The sequence below is a fragment of the Anoplophora glabripennis genome, unplaced genomic scaffold (assembly GCF_000390285.2).
Source record: "Anoplophora glabripennis isolate ALB-LARVAE unplaced genomic scaffold, Agla_2.0 scaffold453, whole genome shotgun sequence".
NCBI classification, from domain to species: Eukaryota; Metazoa; Arthropoda; class Insecta; order Coleoptera; family Cerambycidae; genus Anoplophora; species Anoplophora glabripennis.
In genome coordinates this window covers 42,724-60,473 of record NW_019416543.1, presented here as the reverse complement: position 1 = coordinate 60,473, position 17,750 = coordinate 42,724, and the positions used below count along the sequence as shown (strand labels likewise).

The following is a 17,750-nucleotide window of genomic DNA, read 5'->3' as shown; positions in this document are numbered from 1 at the left end:
AAAAATAAAAAATGACTAGCAACAATGAATTTTTCAATAATTGTTGATAATACGTTTAAATTTAAAAAAAAATCAAAAACTGATTACGCCATTCAATTCTACGGGAAAAAAATACAAAAAAAAAACTGTCTCATTGTTTGACCCAAAACTTTATTTTTGTACAGTATTGCTATAAACATTTAAGTCGAATTACAAATGCACAAATGATAAATTATCTCTGGATGATTTGAGATTTCAGCAATACAAAGTATTAGCTGCAAACTTTACTGTTGACGTAAAAACCGAAATTTTGAAATATTGTTTTATTTTTTTCTGGCTTTATTTGAAAACGAATTTTAAAATAAATTTCATATTTAAAATGCCACTTTTTTCCGTCTATCCAATGGCGTCAACATTTTTGCAATCCGTCGTTTCGTCTTCGAGGGACCATCATCAGGTCAATTTTTTTAAATACGTCACTGCTATTTTTATGACAAAATCTAAAGTCGACGCTAGTACGAAAATATGCTATCTCAGATTTCGGTTGGAAAACATGCTATCTCAAATTTCGGTTGGTAAATGCTAGCTCAGATCTTTAAGTAAAAACATGTTATCTCAGTTTGACTAGAGATTTAAATTGGCATGAAATTAGAATGATTGAAACCTTGCATTTATAATAAACTTATATAATATATTTTTCAAAAAGTAAGGAATATTTAAGATCTGAGCTAGCATGTTTTCCAACCGAAATTTGAGGTAGCATGTTTTCCAACCGAAATCTGAGATAGCATGTTTTTGTACTAAAGTCATTTTTAATTCTGAATTAGATGATATTACTATTGTACAAAGGTTTTTAGCTTCTTTTAGATATCATTTAAATTTTTTCCTGAGTACGGCTCTGAACGATTTCAAAATATCTATTGGAGAAAGTCATAACAGTATAAAAGTCAATACAGCATAAAATATCCAAGAATTTTTTTTAATCAATAATTTAAAAAGTTGTACCTAATAAAAAAATAATACGAATTTATGAAATGTTTTATTATTTCTAATTAGTATTGCTAATAGTAGTAAAAAAATTGACGGATATTTTGTGTGGTATTGACTTGTACTGTTATGACTTCATCCAATAGATATTTTGAAAGCGTTCAGAGCCGTAAAAAATTTAAATGAGAGCTAAAACAAGCTAAAAACTTTTTAAGCGATTAAAGTTGTAATATCATCTAATTCAGAATTAAAAATGACTAGATTTTGTCATAAAAATAGCAGCGACGTATTTAAAAAATTTACCTGATGATGGCTCCACAAAGACGAAACGTCAGATTACAGATTGCAAAAATGTTGACGCCATCGTATAGAGCGAAAAAAGTGGCGTTGTAAATATGCAATATATTATAAAATTCGTTTTCAAATAAAGCCAGAAAAAAAATTATATATTTTGCAAGATGTCGGGTTTTTCCGGATATCTCCGGAACTACCCGAAATTTTAAAGCTTTCTAAACGGCAGATTATTAGGTATAAAAAAACACAACTTTTTTCTAATCTCAGCCACCCCGTTTCCTAGATCCTAATGCTATCCCATCCTTATTGGACACACTGTATATCTATGAATTCATCAAAATTAAAAAAAAAATAAGTACACTAATCGATCCTACGGAAAAAAATTATTTATTTTATTCACTATTCGACTTATGTTTATAGCAATACTGAACAAAAATAAAGTTTTGGGTCAAACAATGTTACATTTTTTTGTAGTTTTGTAGTAGAATAGTGTCAGTTTTTGAATTTTTTTAAAATTTAAACAAATTATCAACAAATACTAAAAAATTCATTGTTGCAAGTCATTTTTAATTTTTTTGCAGTTTTGAACATGTTTTTGAACTGTGATTACAGATTTTTTATTTCACCAAAAAGTATATGTCAAAACGAAAAAAATTATCACGGCAAAACTCTGCACGCTGATTTTTCTAAGTAGAATTTTTCTTTGAAAAAAAAATGTTTCAGACCGGAAAAAAATAATATCTCGGAAACTTCTTGATCTTTTTATCTAAAAAAATTTGTGGTTATGTAAAACATAAAAAGGTATACTTTCGCCAAGTTTCGTCAAAATTAAATTATTTTTGCGGAAATGAGAAATAAAAAACAAAAAACAAGAAAAAAAACTGTTTTTCGCATTTTTGTCGGAGATTTTGAGGTTATCTTAAAAAGTGACCTCTACAAAAGTTGGATACTTTTTTGTCTGACATGAACTTTCGCCAGAAATCCCAATGATACAATTTTTCACAACTTTTCAACCCCCCAAATCAACCCTCCGCCACCCCTGCTCCCGCATTTATTTATTTTTCGTTTATTATAATCCCCAACACCATTTCCACTTATAAAAGTCCAGGTAACAATTTTCTTTTTTTTTCCCTCTAAATGAGTTATTTCGATCGGTCTAATATTTGACAATAGTTCACAAACTCAAAAATTGAGTTGACCGAGGCTTCTTTTCTCAGTTCTAGCTGAAATGTGTCAGTGCTTGTCATAAGTGTACAATTGGGAAAGCGGAAATAAAATAGACAGTCATTTACCATAATCTGGAACCATCATAGAAATTGGCCTAAATAATGACTTCAAATTGTCTGGTAATTCTGTACGACCGGCATAACCTGGATTCATTGTAATGAAAGCTGCACATTTCTGAATTAATTTAATTTCTCTCCCTTCAAACATAAACCTGAAAGATTTGAATACATGAATTACAACAATTACTATTTTACCGACTGTTTTTTTAGTTTAAGAAAATGAATTATGCACACACCTTTTTTGTTTTGCCGCTTTAGCGTTCCTTATAGTAATCAACTGTTGGGCGATGACAGACAGTACCTCAATGTCAATACGGTTAAACTCGTCGAAACAACACCACGCACCCGACTGTGCTAAACCAGAGAAAAATCTGCCCATCATCTTGTAATCCAGTCCTTCCGAACAATTGAAGACGACGCACTGAATGGCTAAGGCTTTCGCCAAATCCTTCGTCGTTTCAGTTTTGCCTGTGCCCGCAGGGCCCGCTGGTGCACCGCCTGTAAGTTTTTAGAAAGGTCAAAATTTCAGTCAAAATAAAATCGGGAATCAACACTTATAACGTATGACATGTTTAAGCATTGCTAAAATCTAAACTGGCATACCCAAGTCCAATTGTAAAGCGCCCATCAAGCACAAATAACAGCGATCAGTTAACGGAGTGATCACTAGAACTCCACCGGCACCCAAATACTCATATCCATAAACATAGCTAGCGCTAGACATCCTTGCCTCGCAGTCATCTATACTCTCCTGCCAGTAGTAACGTAACACTTTGAGCCACTCGAAAGTATTGCTGAAATAAACATTGAAACATCAAAATCATTTTTCCCTGTTAGTCCAATCAGCTGGAAGTTTTGCCTGTGAAGTTTTAGGACAGTTTTGAAAATTGGTATATTTATAGATTTTGACGTGCTCTTTCCGAATTTTTACTTTGTCACCTATTTTTTTTCGGGAAGTAGCCTTCATATTGCAAAAATGGCGCTCCAAAACAGTTTTCCTACGATATTTCCTTTCCGACTCACTTTACAGTGAAAATAGTTATGTAATAAATTAAACTAGAGAACATTTGCTATAATTTATGTATCAACCTTTTTTCTGTAAAATTAATAGTTTCGGCGTACAAGCGCCGTATAGTCTACTCCCACACGCGTATTGGCCAACAAACTCATTTCCTAATCCTAATCTACATGTGATGCACTGTTGACTAAAGTTAGTGCATTCTCCTTCGCTTCGTTATCCCTGATGGACCGGGTTTTGCGAGTTCTTCCAAGTTATCCGCGATAGGTTTTCTTCTTCGACTTCATCAACTTCTTCCTCGATTTCGTCGAAGGTTTGCTAAAGAACTGTCTGCTTATCTTCCTCTTCATCACTGTCTTGCAGATCAACATCCGAATTATCGCAAGTACACTGCCGGCCCTTTGAAAGTGGACGATTTATTTTTCTAATGTGATGTGGTCTACTTCTTATCATGACAAGTTTTTATATGTCAGTGTCATTAGTAATTTGCTTGGTAATTCAAGATGCTGCGTTTATCGGAACCAGAGAAAGTGAGAGCTATAAGTTTACTTCAGAATGATTGGTCATTGCGGATGATCTGCATGTATGCAAGAACAGCATATTTAAACACAAAAAAATAGATTGCGGAGGGTCACGTATGTTATGTTCACGGAGGTGGTCGTCGAAAAGTAAGCACCACCCAAGAATAAATCCTTTTGACATGGCAGTAGCGGCTTCCTTTGAGACAAATTTTCTTGGATCGGTGCGAACTGCAAGGAAGTTGCTTTGACTCCCCAGTATAAAGAACGGAGGTTAGAGTTTGCAAGACAATTTGTAGGAAGCCCAGACAACTTCTGGGAGAATATTATATTTTCGGACGAAAAAAGTTTTCATGCTGTATCCTCAGAATTTCACTTTCAAGCAAGATAATTGTGATCAGAATGGTTCATTGATAATAACATCGATGTTTTACCTTGGCCCTCAAACTCTTGGGCATATATGGAGAAAAAAATTTAAGACAGAAACTTCCATCCAGTTAACGTCGAAGAACTTTGGGAGGCAATTGAAAACGCATGGGATAACATCACTGAGGATTATAACAAGAACATTAATTTTATCAATGCCATGTAGATTGCAGTGTTATAGATAAAAATTGTGCTTGGACAAAATACTAACTTTACGAATTACGTTTTTTTGACGACGAAAAGTGTTTCATTTTTAGATCTTGTTGACGGCGAATGAATGGCCGTTAGAATGTATAATATATTTCAGTACGGAAAAATAAATAATTTGCTACCTAATGGATTTGTTTTGCTCACTAGAACTAGTATGATAGACACACATTAAATTTGACATAATGACAGCCGATTTGGACCTCACATTATCAAGTCAGCTTCACAAAGGCCAATTATAGACAATTTGCTTATAAGAGTCGTTCACTTTTAAAGGGCCGGCACTGTACCATTGCGATTCACGCAGATAACGGAGCACTTTAGTCCAGCCTTTCTGCATGCACAGGTTCCCCGACATCCTTTTTTACATTTGCAAGATATTAGTTTTAGCAAGTTTGCTGGAGCTGGGGGCTCGAGTGTGGTGACAGGAATTAGCCCATTCTTGCTTTTTTCCCATCCCCACCGTTCTGCATTTTTTCCAACTCCATACCACTGCTGAACCTGGTGATAGGTTCGGAAGGAATATTGTCGTGCTGCTGCTTCTGTCGGTGGCAGCGATGCAATATTAAATTTATTTTTAAATGCTGACTTTGTGAAGTATATATATCTGTAGGTGTTTAACGACATACTTTTTACGCCACTGTAACCGTACAACGCAAGGTGGAAGCGTTCTCCAGCTTCAGCAATGCTTTCCGGGTCAGCATTTGGGTTTTTAAATACCCGGACGAGCTCGTTTAAATCTCGGTTCTTTCGGAGTACATTGGCACATTTCATTTTCCCTTGATTGAAGAGGGCCGATGTATCACAGCCACTGAAGGCGTGCAAGAATAGGATGTTTTCTGCGGCTGTTTTATCTATGATACTTTCTGTTAAATATATTCGTGGCAAAATCGTTCCTTTTCTTGGTTTCAGAACATACAGGGCTGGAAAATCCACATGGTCCATCTGCCTTTACATGAGAACGACAAAGTAAAGTAAAGAAATCCGTGCGATAGACAAGGATGGTTACATTGAAGACGTTTCATAATCTGAAAAGTCACCGACCGTTTCGGGTTAGAAGTGGGAGTGACTATTCAGATTATGAAACGTCTTCAATGTAACCATCCTTGTCTATCGCACGGATTTCTATGATTTACTTTGTCGCTCTCACATAACGGCCGATGTACCATGGGGACTTTCCGAACCTGTATATGTTTGAAAGCGGACAAAACCGTCAAAAGAATGAGAAATCTACATCTTCGCCGATAACTATACCGGAATCAAATGTAGATCAAATGCTGATTGAGGCTATAGTAGGCCAGGTTTTCAACGCGAGAAAATATCGTCGAAAAACTGTTTTGGAGCGTCATTTTTCCAATGTGGCGGCTACTTCCGAAAAAAAAGAGGTGGCATAAAGACCACATCAAAATCTATAAATATACCAATTTTCAAAACTCCCCTAAAACTTCACAGGCAGCCCCCTTCTTGTGCGCCAACTGACTGGATTATGTCGGAAATAAAAAAACCTTGGACCAATCTGTTTTTGAGACAAGTTATTGTTTTTCAGTAGGAATATTAAAAACATCATGATTTTAACATGAAATCACAACCAACTGTGTATACGTACCTATCACGTACTTTACTCTTCACCATGTTATGGATCGTATCTCTGGCATGGACATCAATTGTTATCAGAGCGATTAAAATTTTCCTCGTCACAGAAGTCAAGTCAGTTCTTATTAATACAGCCAATTCGTTTAAATCCTATAAAGAACAACTATTATTAATGCATATGCGGTATCCCTAAACTTTTCTGCCAAACTTCTACAAGGTGTTCTTTAGGTCAAAATTAATTCAAAAAAAGTTCTAATTAATTAGTAGGTCATCTTGGAGCTATTATTATTAGTCGGAATAGAGTCCTAGTTCTTTTAAGCTTCATAAATTAATTTTGATGTAGAAATTTGACAATCGAATTAAGGAACATCACGAAGGCACAAAACGATTCTTTCACCTTTATGCAGCTTGCTTCAAACTTGGCCATTGCTTTAGGTTCTGGATTTCCATCCAATATCTCATGAACGCCCTTAGCCCACATGATCTGCGACACAGTCAAAATGATTTGGTTCGCGTGGCACAGGACCCATTCCGTTCTTTTATGCGTCATATAGTGACTGAGCGACGCCTTCATCAGTCTCCTTAGAGAGAGGAACATCGATTCTTCCACTTTGCCCAGCCAGTCCTCCACGTTACCGCGAGCTTTCAATCCTTTTCCAAGCTGAACCCTTTCCCCTTCGGGACTGATCATGGCTATTATGTCGGTGGTGAGGACGAAACCGTCCGAGGCTTTGCTCGCGTCGCCGCCTTCACCTAGAACCTCCTCAACGGGTTTCATGCCAAATTCTAATTTGGCGATAGCATCGAAGCACTTTCGCAGATGGGGTTGTACGGCATGGGGGTTCCTGGTTTGAGCCAGGATGTCGAGCAGCTCATCGTTAGATAAAAAGTAGAACCTCGGGAAAGCAACGCGCTTCGTCTCCAGATACGACTCTAGGCACTTCATAATTTGCTCTAGTAGTTCGTTGTTCCTCTGGAACGTTGCTAAAAGATCTGGGTATAGAGCCGCCTCCATGGCTAACGGCATCTACAAAAAAAAAAAAAACTGTCAGGTTTCGAAGAAATGAAGTTTTTTCTAAATAATAGTCAAAAAATTTTCGTATTTAGTTTTATTACAATTTAGATACCTTCGCTGTTCTTCTCATAATTTCTTTCCAAGACTTGTCAACGACGATGAAAAGCTTTGCCTCGTTAGGTAGTTGCCTTTGTATATCTGGTGCTGAAAATATCACCTCAAGATATATCCAACTTTGCTGGCATGTCATCCATTCGTCCTGAAATGAAAAATAAAACCCATATTTCTAAATAAAATTTTTGCACTAAAATTGTACACGAGTTGTACAAAATTCGAAAAAATATAAAAATTTCAGTAAACCCTTTGATGCAAGGAAATGCTTACCAAAGTTTTAGAGAACAAGTCTAAGTTCTTGGTCCATTCATCTACCCTTGGTTTAATCGGTCCAACATGTCTAGAGCTAGCAATAGTGTTCATATTTATATTACTTTCGTCCAGTACAGCTTGAACTTCTTCCATGGAACCTAAAATGTACACGTCTTTCGAATCCTTGTGCGGTATAACTGTAAACTCCAGAGATTTCCAAGCTTCTTCTACCTATTTGTTGATAAAATGAGGAAATATTACATATTTTTACATACAGGGTGGTCCCGAGGTAATGCGCCAAAATTTGTAGGTAGATTCCCGAAGCAAAAATATTGCAATTTAGCCGAACTTATCTTAGTTCAAAAGTTGGTAGTTAATGAAGTACAGGGTGTTAAATAAAAATATTATTTTAGTTTTTTCATTTATTTCTTAATAAATGCAAATATCCACAAAATTTTGGGGTTTGGGGTCCTTTGGGTCAAGGAATTGAAATCTGTTCCGACTTTGGTTACAATTCATAGAGGGCGCTAGCTGCATAAGATTGGATGTGTAAAAAAACGACAACTTTTTTATACTAGATATCTCATATTTCATCTTTGGTATCAAATTCTTATTTTCCAATTTTTTTTACGCGAAAAAGGTATACTTACATTATGAAAGTAGCTATCTCGCACCATTTTGAAGATATTTGACTTTAAAACTTCCAATCCTGTTGCGTTAACTTATAATTAAGTACCTATTATTAATTTAGCGATAAAGTTTCTTAAGTAGATTTTCGACAGAAATCAAATAATTTACTTTTTCCACCTGTCATTATTGTATGCTATTTTCCATTCAGTACCTATTATTCGTACCCAATTAAAATTACATATAAGCTTACAATTCAAATTGTATGTACATAAAAGTGCGATAAAATGCCTAGACATAATTTATTTTCAAATGAAGAAATGCGCAATATGGTCTGCGTTTATGTGCAAACAGATTTTGTTGGGCGTAGAGTGCATCGTCGATATTTAGTTATATATCCAAATAGAAGTCAGCTAAATCGAAAGTTATTTCAAGACCTTTTTATTTGACTTAGAGAGACTAATACTTTTCGTTCTAAAAGGGACAATGTGGGACACATCAGGCGCACTATTACAGTAGACCAAGAAGAAGAAAACTTTGGTGGCAGAAAATCCAGAGTTGGTAGTAGGCAAATAGCTAGAACGTCCGATGTAAGTAAAACAACAGTCCAAAAAATCTTTCATAAGGAAAAGTTGTATCCCTACCATTTTACACCAGTCCAAAATCTTTTATAGTTATTTCGATCTCAATTGGAACCGCATAAAAACATTTAACTCATAAATTCTACGGAATCCATTGACGTTCAGAAAAATTTTGCCCTGTCTCGTCTAGATATGCTATATTCCGAGCTATATTACCATATAATTACCATACGATTGTCAAGTTTTTTATGTTTAAAATCGCATTGTAACAAAGCATGTCGTAAAATATCTAAAGATTTATAATTATAATCAGGATAATATCTTAATTTATCTCGAATCACGTTTAAAGTAGGAACTTTATTCTTTATACATATTATAAATTGTGCGCCGCATTACATCTGGTAAAATCGTCAATTTTCTTTAATTTTGTATTTTTCCATTTCCTTTTTGTACCGTGATCAATCCTTCTTTAATTACGGGATAAATTGTCGTTTTTGACATCTTAGTTAATTCGTTAATGCGTTTTCTAACTTTTTTATCACTGTTCATTATTTTCAATTTTCAAAAATTCATATATATTTAATATAATACGTTGACTTTTTACGTGTAAATCTTTGTTTTTAAACTCTGAGTTTGTTTCGATACTTTCGACAAAAACCGGTTCCACTATTTAGAGATTTTCCCGAGTTATTTCGTTATCCTCCGCTTCAAAGAGTCTCCAAAGTGTCATGCTAAATTAATAGATAATTACATATAACATTTATTTTAATAACTCTTACTGCCTTTACTGGTTACGATATGAACAAATAATATCAAATATTAAATCAAATAATAATAATACGTATTATACCGACAACATACCCCGCCAAGCAATGCTCTGCACGGCACTGGCAAATCGGCAAATCTAAGTGAATCCGTGTACCATATAAAAAAATTATTTACGACCTAGTGGACCAATACAGGTTTGCTTTGATGACCAGCGCGCCGCCGTCAATTCTACATCAGGCGGACTACTTTACCAATACCGAACTCGCCGAATTGCTATTCGAGTATAAATTACGAGACACATCATGGTCAAAGCATAGGAAGAAATTTCATGAGAAGTGCATACGGTCCATGCTTTAAGATTTACAGGTTCCAATTGACGTAATAACTATACCAGCAGACCTCCTAGGTAGATTACAGTTTGCGCATTTTATGCGCACTCGGCAAAACCTTGACCATCAATTTTAAATAATGTGCTATTTACCGATGAAGCCACTTTTACTCGTCGGGGAGTTTTCAATTTTAGAAACAAACACATATGGGATAATGAAAATCCTTACATAGTAACTGAGTGTTAGTTCCAACGAGACTCCAAGATAAATGATTGGTGTGGAATTATAGGGAACCACTTGGGTCCACATGAACTTCCTCCGAATTTGAACGGCGACTTGTATTTAGATTTCCTGCAGCACCATTTAGTTAATTACCTGAATGATTTACTATTAAATTTATGGCAGAATCTCTACTTCATACAACTTTTCCGGATCGTTGGATAGGGCGTGGGAGTTGAATGTCATGACCTCCTCGCAGCCCTGATTTTAATCCCATGAGTTTTTGTTTTTGGGGTTACATATGAAATCAGTTGTTTATGAGGAAACTATAAACACCCTGGAAGAATTTTGGCAGCAGGTTTTAAATGACAGGGAATCATTTCGCGATAAGGATTTATACTTTAAAATAAGAAAATCTTTTAATAAACGCATCGATAAATGTATTGAAGTTAGAGGTGGACATTTTGAGCAATTACTGTAAAAAAGACATATGATTTTACTAATGTTTATTATTTTACTGTTCATTACAATTTTTAATTCTAAATAATCCCTTGTTTCTGACAATTTTAAATTATTTTAATTATTAGCATTGCTAATTTCAAATATCTCAAAAACGGTGCGAGTCAGCTACTTTCATAAAGTATGTATACTTTTTTGTGTAAAAAAAGTTGAAAGATAAGAATTTGGTAGCAAAAATGAGATATCTACCTTATACTGGGTGTTCGAAAATAGTGGTACTTCACTTTGGGGGTAGATTTGTCGACTCAAAATAAGACAAAAATTTCATATAAACATGGATTTGCGGATCCACCCTACGGGAGGTGGACGCGTTTGAAGATGACTTTAAATAAATGGGTTTTTGCCTATAATTTTTAACTGCTTTGAAGGGGAGGGATATATTTTGGGTGATAAGTTACTACTAAAGTGCAAATAAAGAATTATTTGGTAGTACAAGTTTTTTTTGATAAAAATATAAAAATGTGATCATACCAAACCCTCCCCCCCCCTCCCCGGTTTGCACGCCATGGGTTATAACCTGGATCAAACATAACAGGATGCGAAATATTTCCTCGACATTTAAGATTCTTAGTGGTCGCCCTGGGCCACCGCCGCGACCTCGACACGGTTGTGCTTCACCGGTGTTCAAAACTCTTTGTGTTACAGCAACAAATGTTCGTGGTGTGGGGGCACGTCGTTCAGGACATCGTGCACGGTACACTTGACAAGCTGTGTGGGCATTTTTGTGCTTCGCCATAAATTATGCGCATGTCATAATATTCGCGATTGCTAAATAAACGGGTCATTTTCAAAAGAAAACTTGGAAATATTAAATGTACTCTCGAAAAACAGCACAGCAATCACTACAACAATGTATTACATACTGACTTTCGAATGCAGTCCGGCTTCATAAATGTAAGAAATCTTACAAACTCGTAAAAAGTGTTACAGAATTTTTTGTAAGTACTCGCAGCGATAAAATACATGTATTTCAGCGGTTCCAACAATTTTTTTTTTGATAAAAATGTGGTCATACCCCCCGGTTTGCACCCCATGGGTCAACTAATACCCTCAAATAATCGTGTTTCTTAGTAGTAACTTATCGTCCAAAACTTATCCCTCTCCTTCAAAGCAGTTAAAAGTTATTGGCAAAAACCCATCTATTTAAAGTCATCTTTAAACGCGTCTACCTCCCGCAGGGTGGATTTGCGGCCCCAAGTTTATATGAAATTTTTGTCTTATTTTGAGTCGACAAAGTGAAGTACCGCTATTTCCGAACACCCCATATATAAAAAAGTGAAGTCGCTTTTAACACATTCAATCTACGCTAGCGCCCTCTATCAACTATTACTAAAATGTGTACACATTGCAATTCCACGGCCCAAAGAACCCCAAACCCCAAAGTTTTGTGTGAATATTTGCATTTATCAAGAAATAAATGACCCTGTGGCCCTTCGAAACCATGTACCTCTTTAACTATTAACTTTTGGACTAAGGTAAGTTCCGCTAAATCGCAATATTTCGGGACCACCCTGTATTTAGAAGTATTACTTACTCTTCTGAGCAGCATTTCTAATCCAGCTTCACTGCTAGCTTGACCGGATATTTCCATGAGCTCGTTCGGATAACTAAAAACGTTCAAATTCTCCAAAAGCTCAAGAGTTATTACTTGATCAGCTTTAAATTTAAAGTTTAACACGTTCTCCACTTGCACCCAATGCCTCTGTTTAAGCGATGGGTTCCTCAAATATGTTATAACGGGCATCTAAAACACATTGCATATTATAAATATGCAACTCTCTTTTCCCAACTTCAGTGACAATTAAATGTACCTTATCTTTCATAAGCTCAACTTCATCCCTTAGTTTTGGCACAATTAAATTGCTTGGCAATCCCTTATCTAGCTGGTTTATGTTTTTCATATTCTTTGCAGTAAACAAGTTCATATCTTCTACGTTGAGAGTAGAGAACTCATTGTGGTACCATTCATCCACGCTTTTAGCCCAAGAGTCAACGCTCTCCCACAAAAGTATTCTAAGTTTGACATCGCTCATTACCTCGTCCAGGATATCAAAGCGAGTAACTTCCAACTGTAACATAGAAAAATTAATTTATATCTATATATTGATTGCGTGTGATGTAAATTTACTCTGAATTGTTTTTGATAGTTCTTGAATTCAGCAGCTCTTTGCTGACAGGCTGCTAGTCGATCGTACAAGTCCGTTAACAATTCCATCACTTCAACTATATTGGAGTCTATATCATATAGCCAAGGTTGCTAGAATAAAATTTGGATTATTAGTCCAGACGGTATCTGTTTCAGAAAGTCCATATTTGGGTGAATCATATATCCACGGAGATTTTTGGCTTTTTGGCTTTCAAATATCACTAGAAATGATAATTTTTCTATGGCATAAAAAAAAACGTGGGTTTAACTTTTGGCGGCACAATATGTTAAAAAAATTGGAAAAATGTCATATTTTTCTTCCTATTTAATTATGTTTCTTTTCAAGAGTTGATTTTAGGCGAAAATGGAAGAGGAAAAAACTGTTTGTAATTAAATTTTTTACAAAATATGACTAGTTACAAATCGAATGAATCATGATTATTATTGTAAAAATCGAAGAAATCGCCAAAAATAGGGTTAAAAAACATTACTTTTTAGGGAATTTTTTTGGGGTCTTTAAATTGGGTATAGGACCTTTATACTTGGCTCAAGAAAATTTCATGTTATGTAGAATCATCACACCAAATTTCATCAAAATCGGTTCAATAGATTTTACATAAGTTTGCAATTCAAATTTAAAAAAAAATTGCAAATTTTCAAAGTTTTGCACAGCACAAACTAAGGCCCTTAGATACTTGAAAATTTAATCACATATACAAGGGCTCTCAAGCTTTCAAACGCTTTTTGAAAAATTCGAATCCTCAATTAGGAGAGCTCTGACGCTTGTTTAAACATTGGTCGAATTTTTGTACTTACAAACAATTAGAATAACTGTGAATATTCTATCAAATCAAATTTTTTAAAGCAGGTTTTAAAAGTTATTGGAAAGACGCTTCTTTAAAAAAAAACAGATCAATTGGTCAATTAATTACGTAGTTATAGCCGATTAAAGTTAACCGTCATTTACACTAAATGTACTGGAATATCCGGGCTAATTTTTCGAAAAATACCTTTGGTATTCCGAGTACTTACCAGGTCTAAGTTTGCAATACTTTTCTTCATTGGCAATCTACTTTAAAACGTGTTTAAAGTTATTTATGCAAATGAGAAATTCAAGCAAATCGTACGGGTGGTGGTGGTGGGGGAAGCAGAGAGCGCGGCCGCTTCGGCCTGCTCGAAATTGAATCGGCGAGTTTAAAACCACGACGCGCTTAAAAATTTTTAATATCAGCTTCTAGAGGTCCGATTTTGATGATTTTTTCAAATGCCTATCGTTAATAATTATTGATCTTTCAACAGTCCGATAATTATTTATCTTTAAACTTCCTTTAATTATCAACTTTATTTTTTTATTGTAAGTGCATACTGTTTATCAAAGATCAAAAACAAATTTATTTAAATATTCTAAAATTGTTTAAACAACAATAATTACTTTCAAAATATGTCGAAAATTAGTAATATAGTCAGTTAATTTCTCATTTGCTTATATTTTAAACAATAAATAATATTTGAATTATACTTTAATCACAAAAGAAATGATGACTAAATTAATAAATTAATTATAAAAAATCAATAATATTTTATTCATACTTAATTGCATTAATAAATCAGGATTTAAGAAATGTACAAAAATTCGACCAATGTTTAAATATGCGCCAGAGCTCTCCTAATTGATGAATTCGAATTTTTCAAAAAGCTTGAGAGCCCTTCTATATGTGATTAAATTTTTAAGTATTTAAGGACATTGGTTTTTGCTGTGCAAAATTTTGAAAATTTACAATTTCTTTTTTTTCAAAATCTGGATTGCAAAATTATTATGCAAAATCTATAAAACCGATTTTGATGAATTTTGGTGTGATGATTCTAAATAACATAAAGTTTTCTTGAGCCAAGTGTGAAGGTCCTATACCCAATTTAAAGACCCCAAAAAAATTCCCTAAAAAATAATTTTTCATTTCTAGTGATATTTGAAAGTCAAAAAGCCAAAAATCTCCGTGGGTATATGATTCACCCAAACCAAAACTGATACTGCCTAGTCTATATAAAATGGGGAAGAAAGTAGATAAGCTTGTTTGAACTTACCATACACTCATCTTTTATCACACCAACTTCAGAAATCAGTGCGCTTATGTCTCTATTCATCTGAGAATTGAACTCTTCAACGATTTTCGTTGTCTCTTCAATCTTCTTGTCCACAAGATTTCGTAAGTTGCCCAACGTTACACTTAAGCTTAGATAGTTTTGCAGGTCTTCATAAGCTACACTTATTTTGAATTCTTCAATAATATCGTACAGTTCCTTACAGTAGTCCAGCTCCACCTCCATCTCATCCACCTTTGATGTGGACTGTTCTATGTATTCTAAATACTTCACGTATTCTTCCGTTTCTTCTGGGCTTTGCAACAAAAATTTTTGTGTTTCGTCAACCTCGTTAACCAATTTTACCACTTTTTCTTTTCCGATCCTAAAATATATAATTTTTCTTCTTCAAAAATTGAAAAATTCATAAATGCGTTAAAGAAACAACAGGTTTCAATTTGGTGTTATGTTACTATATTTATACACAGTGGCGGCGCGTGAACATTGATTGAATGTGTTCTGCTTAGGGTTGTTACATTTGTTGAATTGAAATCCGGGATATTAAGTGCCTGGAGCCTCTAAATGGCGCCGCGGGCGAAAAATTTTAAAATTTTCAAGGTCACTTGCTTTCCTGGCACTTGAATTTCAAGGAACAATGCATTTATAAAAAAAAAACAGATCAATTGGTCAATTAATTACGTAGTTATAGCCGATTAAAGTTAACCGTCATTTACACTAAATGTACTGGAACATCCGGGCTAATTTTTCGAAAAATACCTTCGATATTCCGAGGTCTTACCAGGTCTAAGTTTGCAATACTTTTCTTCATTGGCAACCTACTTTAAAACGTGTATCGTTAATAATTATTGATCTTTCAACAGTCCGATAATTATTTATCTTTACACTTTCTTTAATTATCAACTTTATTTTTTTATTGTAAGTGCATAAACTTATATACTGTTTATCAAAGATCAAAAACAAATTTATTTAAATATTCTAAAATTGTTTAAACAACAATTATTTTCAAAATATGTCGAAAATTAGTAATATAATGAGTTAATTTCTCATTTGCTTATATTTTAAACAATAAATATTATTTGAATTATACTTTAATCACAANCAGTCTAATCCATTGCGCTTGTTTAAACAAGTTATAACAAGTAATTCGCATAAGCGCACGTTCGCGAAAACTCGGTTAGTTAATATTTTGGTTGACTATCTATGCGTATTCTTTTATAACATTTTATATTCTAGTTCTAAATAATTTTTTGATATAAATATAGTTATATATAGTTATTATTATTGAAGCTACATTAATGAAGATACAGTTATAAATATAAATCAATATATTTGTAACGTAATACATATTATTTTCCATTTAAATATGATATTCATATTATTAATCTTATAAATAATTATATGATATACAATATTTGATAAATTTGAAAATATGTATGAGTGATAGAAATAATAAATAGTAAAAATTGTAACAAGTAATGAATTAATAGCGATTATATGCACTACAGCACTATATCTATATCTGTATAGCGATACGTAGGGGTGGCGTGTGGGCACTAACGGCCGAAATTCAACTGCAAATTTAACGGGTTAAAAAAAGGGGCGGGTTTAAAAAAATACTACATTAATTTTAGAGTATTTTCATGACCCAGTGATTAAATTGAAGGTAATTTGTTTGGGAATGGGGTCAGTTTAAAAAAAAAACAGTTTATTGGTTAGTCGACGTTTCGGCATTTCAGGACACTAAAATAATTANTTAAAAAAATAACTAGATATTCATATTAACCAAAATTATATTCAAGAATAATTTATTGTGATAAAGAGAAATATAAATTTCACTGAGAATAGTGTCTACTGTCTTAGGCAATTGAAGGTAAGTAGATATTCCCATTTGACAAGTTGAGATATCCAAAGATACATAAACATAAATTATATAAACAATTAAATAACACGACTAATAAAAAATAACAATACAATATATATATATATGTACATTATGTTATATTCCGGGAGTTATACGTGCAAATCCGAAATCCGGGACCATACAGCTAATTCCCAGTACAATCACAGAAAATCCCGGTCATANAAGTGCTACATAGGCCAAACGGGTCGTTATTTGGGAACAAGGATAACAGAACATAAGAGGGATGTAATCAATGTTTTTAATCCCTTAAAACGCAAACAAAATTTAACTGCTCTTGCGGGACACAGTTTGTCTACATTACATACCTTTGATTTTGATTCTACACGAATCATTGATAAACAGACAATTTTGAAAAAGAGATTATTAAGTGAAATGATTAATATAAAACGAGAAAACTCTGTCAACAAACGCAGTGAAATAGATAATTTACAAACATCGTATTTTAATCTTATAGACAGAAGTAAGAGACACAGACATTTAACAACAATATAGCTCTGGTTTTATACACATTTCAATTTCTTTGAATGGTTTTTTGTCTTGCCCCCCTTTTTTCTGTTCCACACTTAAATCCTCCAATATGTTTCATTCATAGACATTTTAATCAACATCGAGTAATGTACTATTTTGATACATCAACATACTATCTATTTTACTCCCCATTATTTAGATTATTTGTTACACGGAAAACCTTTTTTGGATGTAAGTACCGGATAAATTTATTATTATATTTTCGTAAACGTTTCCTTGTGATTGGTTCTTGATCCTTCATAATTGTAATATTATTGAATTTTAATCTGTTTTAATCCTAATAGTCAATATGTATAATGATGTGTATGGTTATTTATTGTAAT

At 33.8% G+C, this 17,750-nt stretch overlaps 1 protein-coding gene across 1 annotated transcript in view; it reads right to left on the bottom strand.

The window, feature by feature from the left end:
* Nucleotides 1–17,750, bottom strand: part of LOC108909229 (dynein heavy chain 6, axonemal) — a 110,894-nt gene that overhangs the window by 64,162 nt on the left and 28,982 nt on the right. The window contains exons 12-22 of the mRNA XM_018713489.1: nt 14,961–15,342; nt 12,861–12,989; nt 12,544–12,801; nt 12,267–12,476; nt 7,708–7,920; nt 7,436–7,582; nt 6,706–7,335; nt 6,322–6,458; nt 3,150–3,340; nt 2,783–3,044; nt 2,553–2,698 (exon numbers count right to left, since the gene is read on the bottom strand). Coding sequence (XP_018569005.1) covers nt 2,553–2,698; nt 2,783–3,044; nt 3,150–3,340; nt 6,322–6,458; nt 6,706–7,335; nt 7,436–7,582; nt 7,708–7,920; nt 12,267–12,476; nt 12,544–12,801; nt 12,861–12,989; nt 14,961–15,342 — 2,705 coding nt within the window. The remainder of the gene's footprint in view (nt 1–2,552; nt 2,699–2,782; nt 3,045–3,149; nt 3,341–6,321; nt 6,459–6,705; nt 7,336–7,435; nt 7,583–7,707; nt 7,921–12,266; nt 12,477–12,543; nt 12,802–12,860; nt 12,990–14,960; nt 15,343–17,750) is intronic.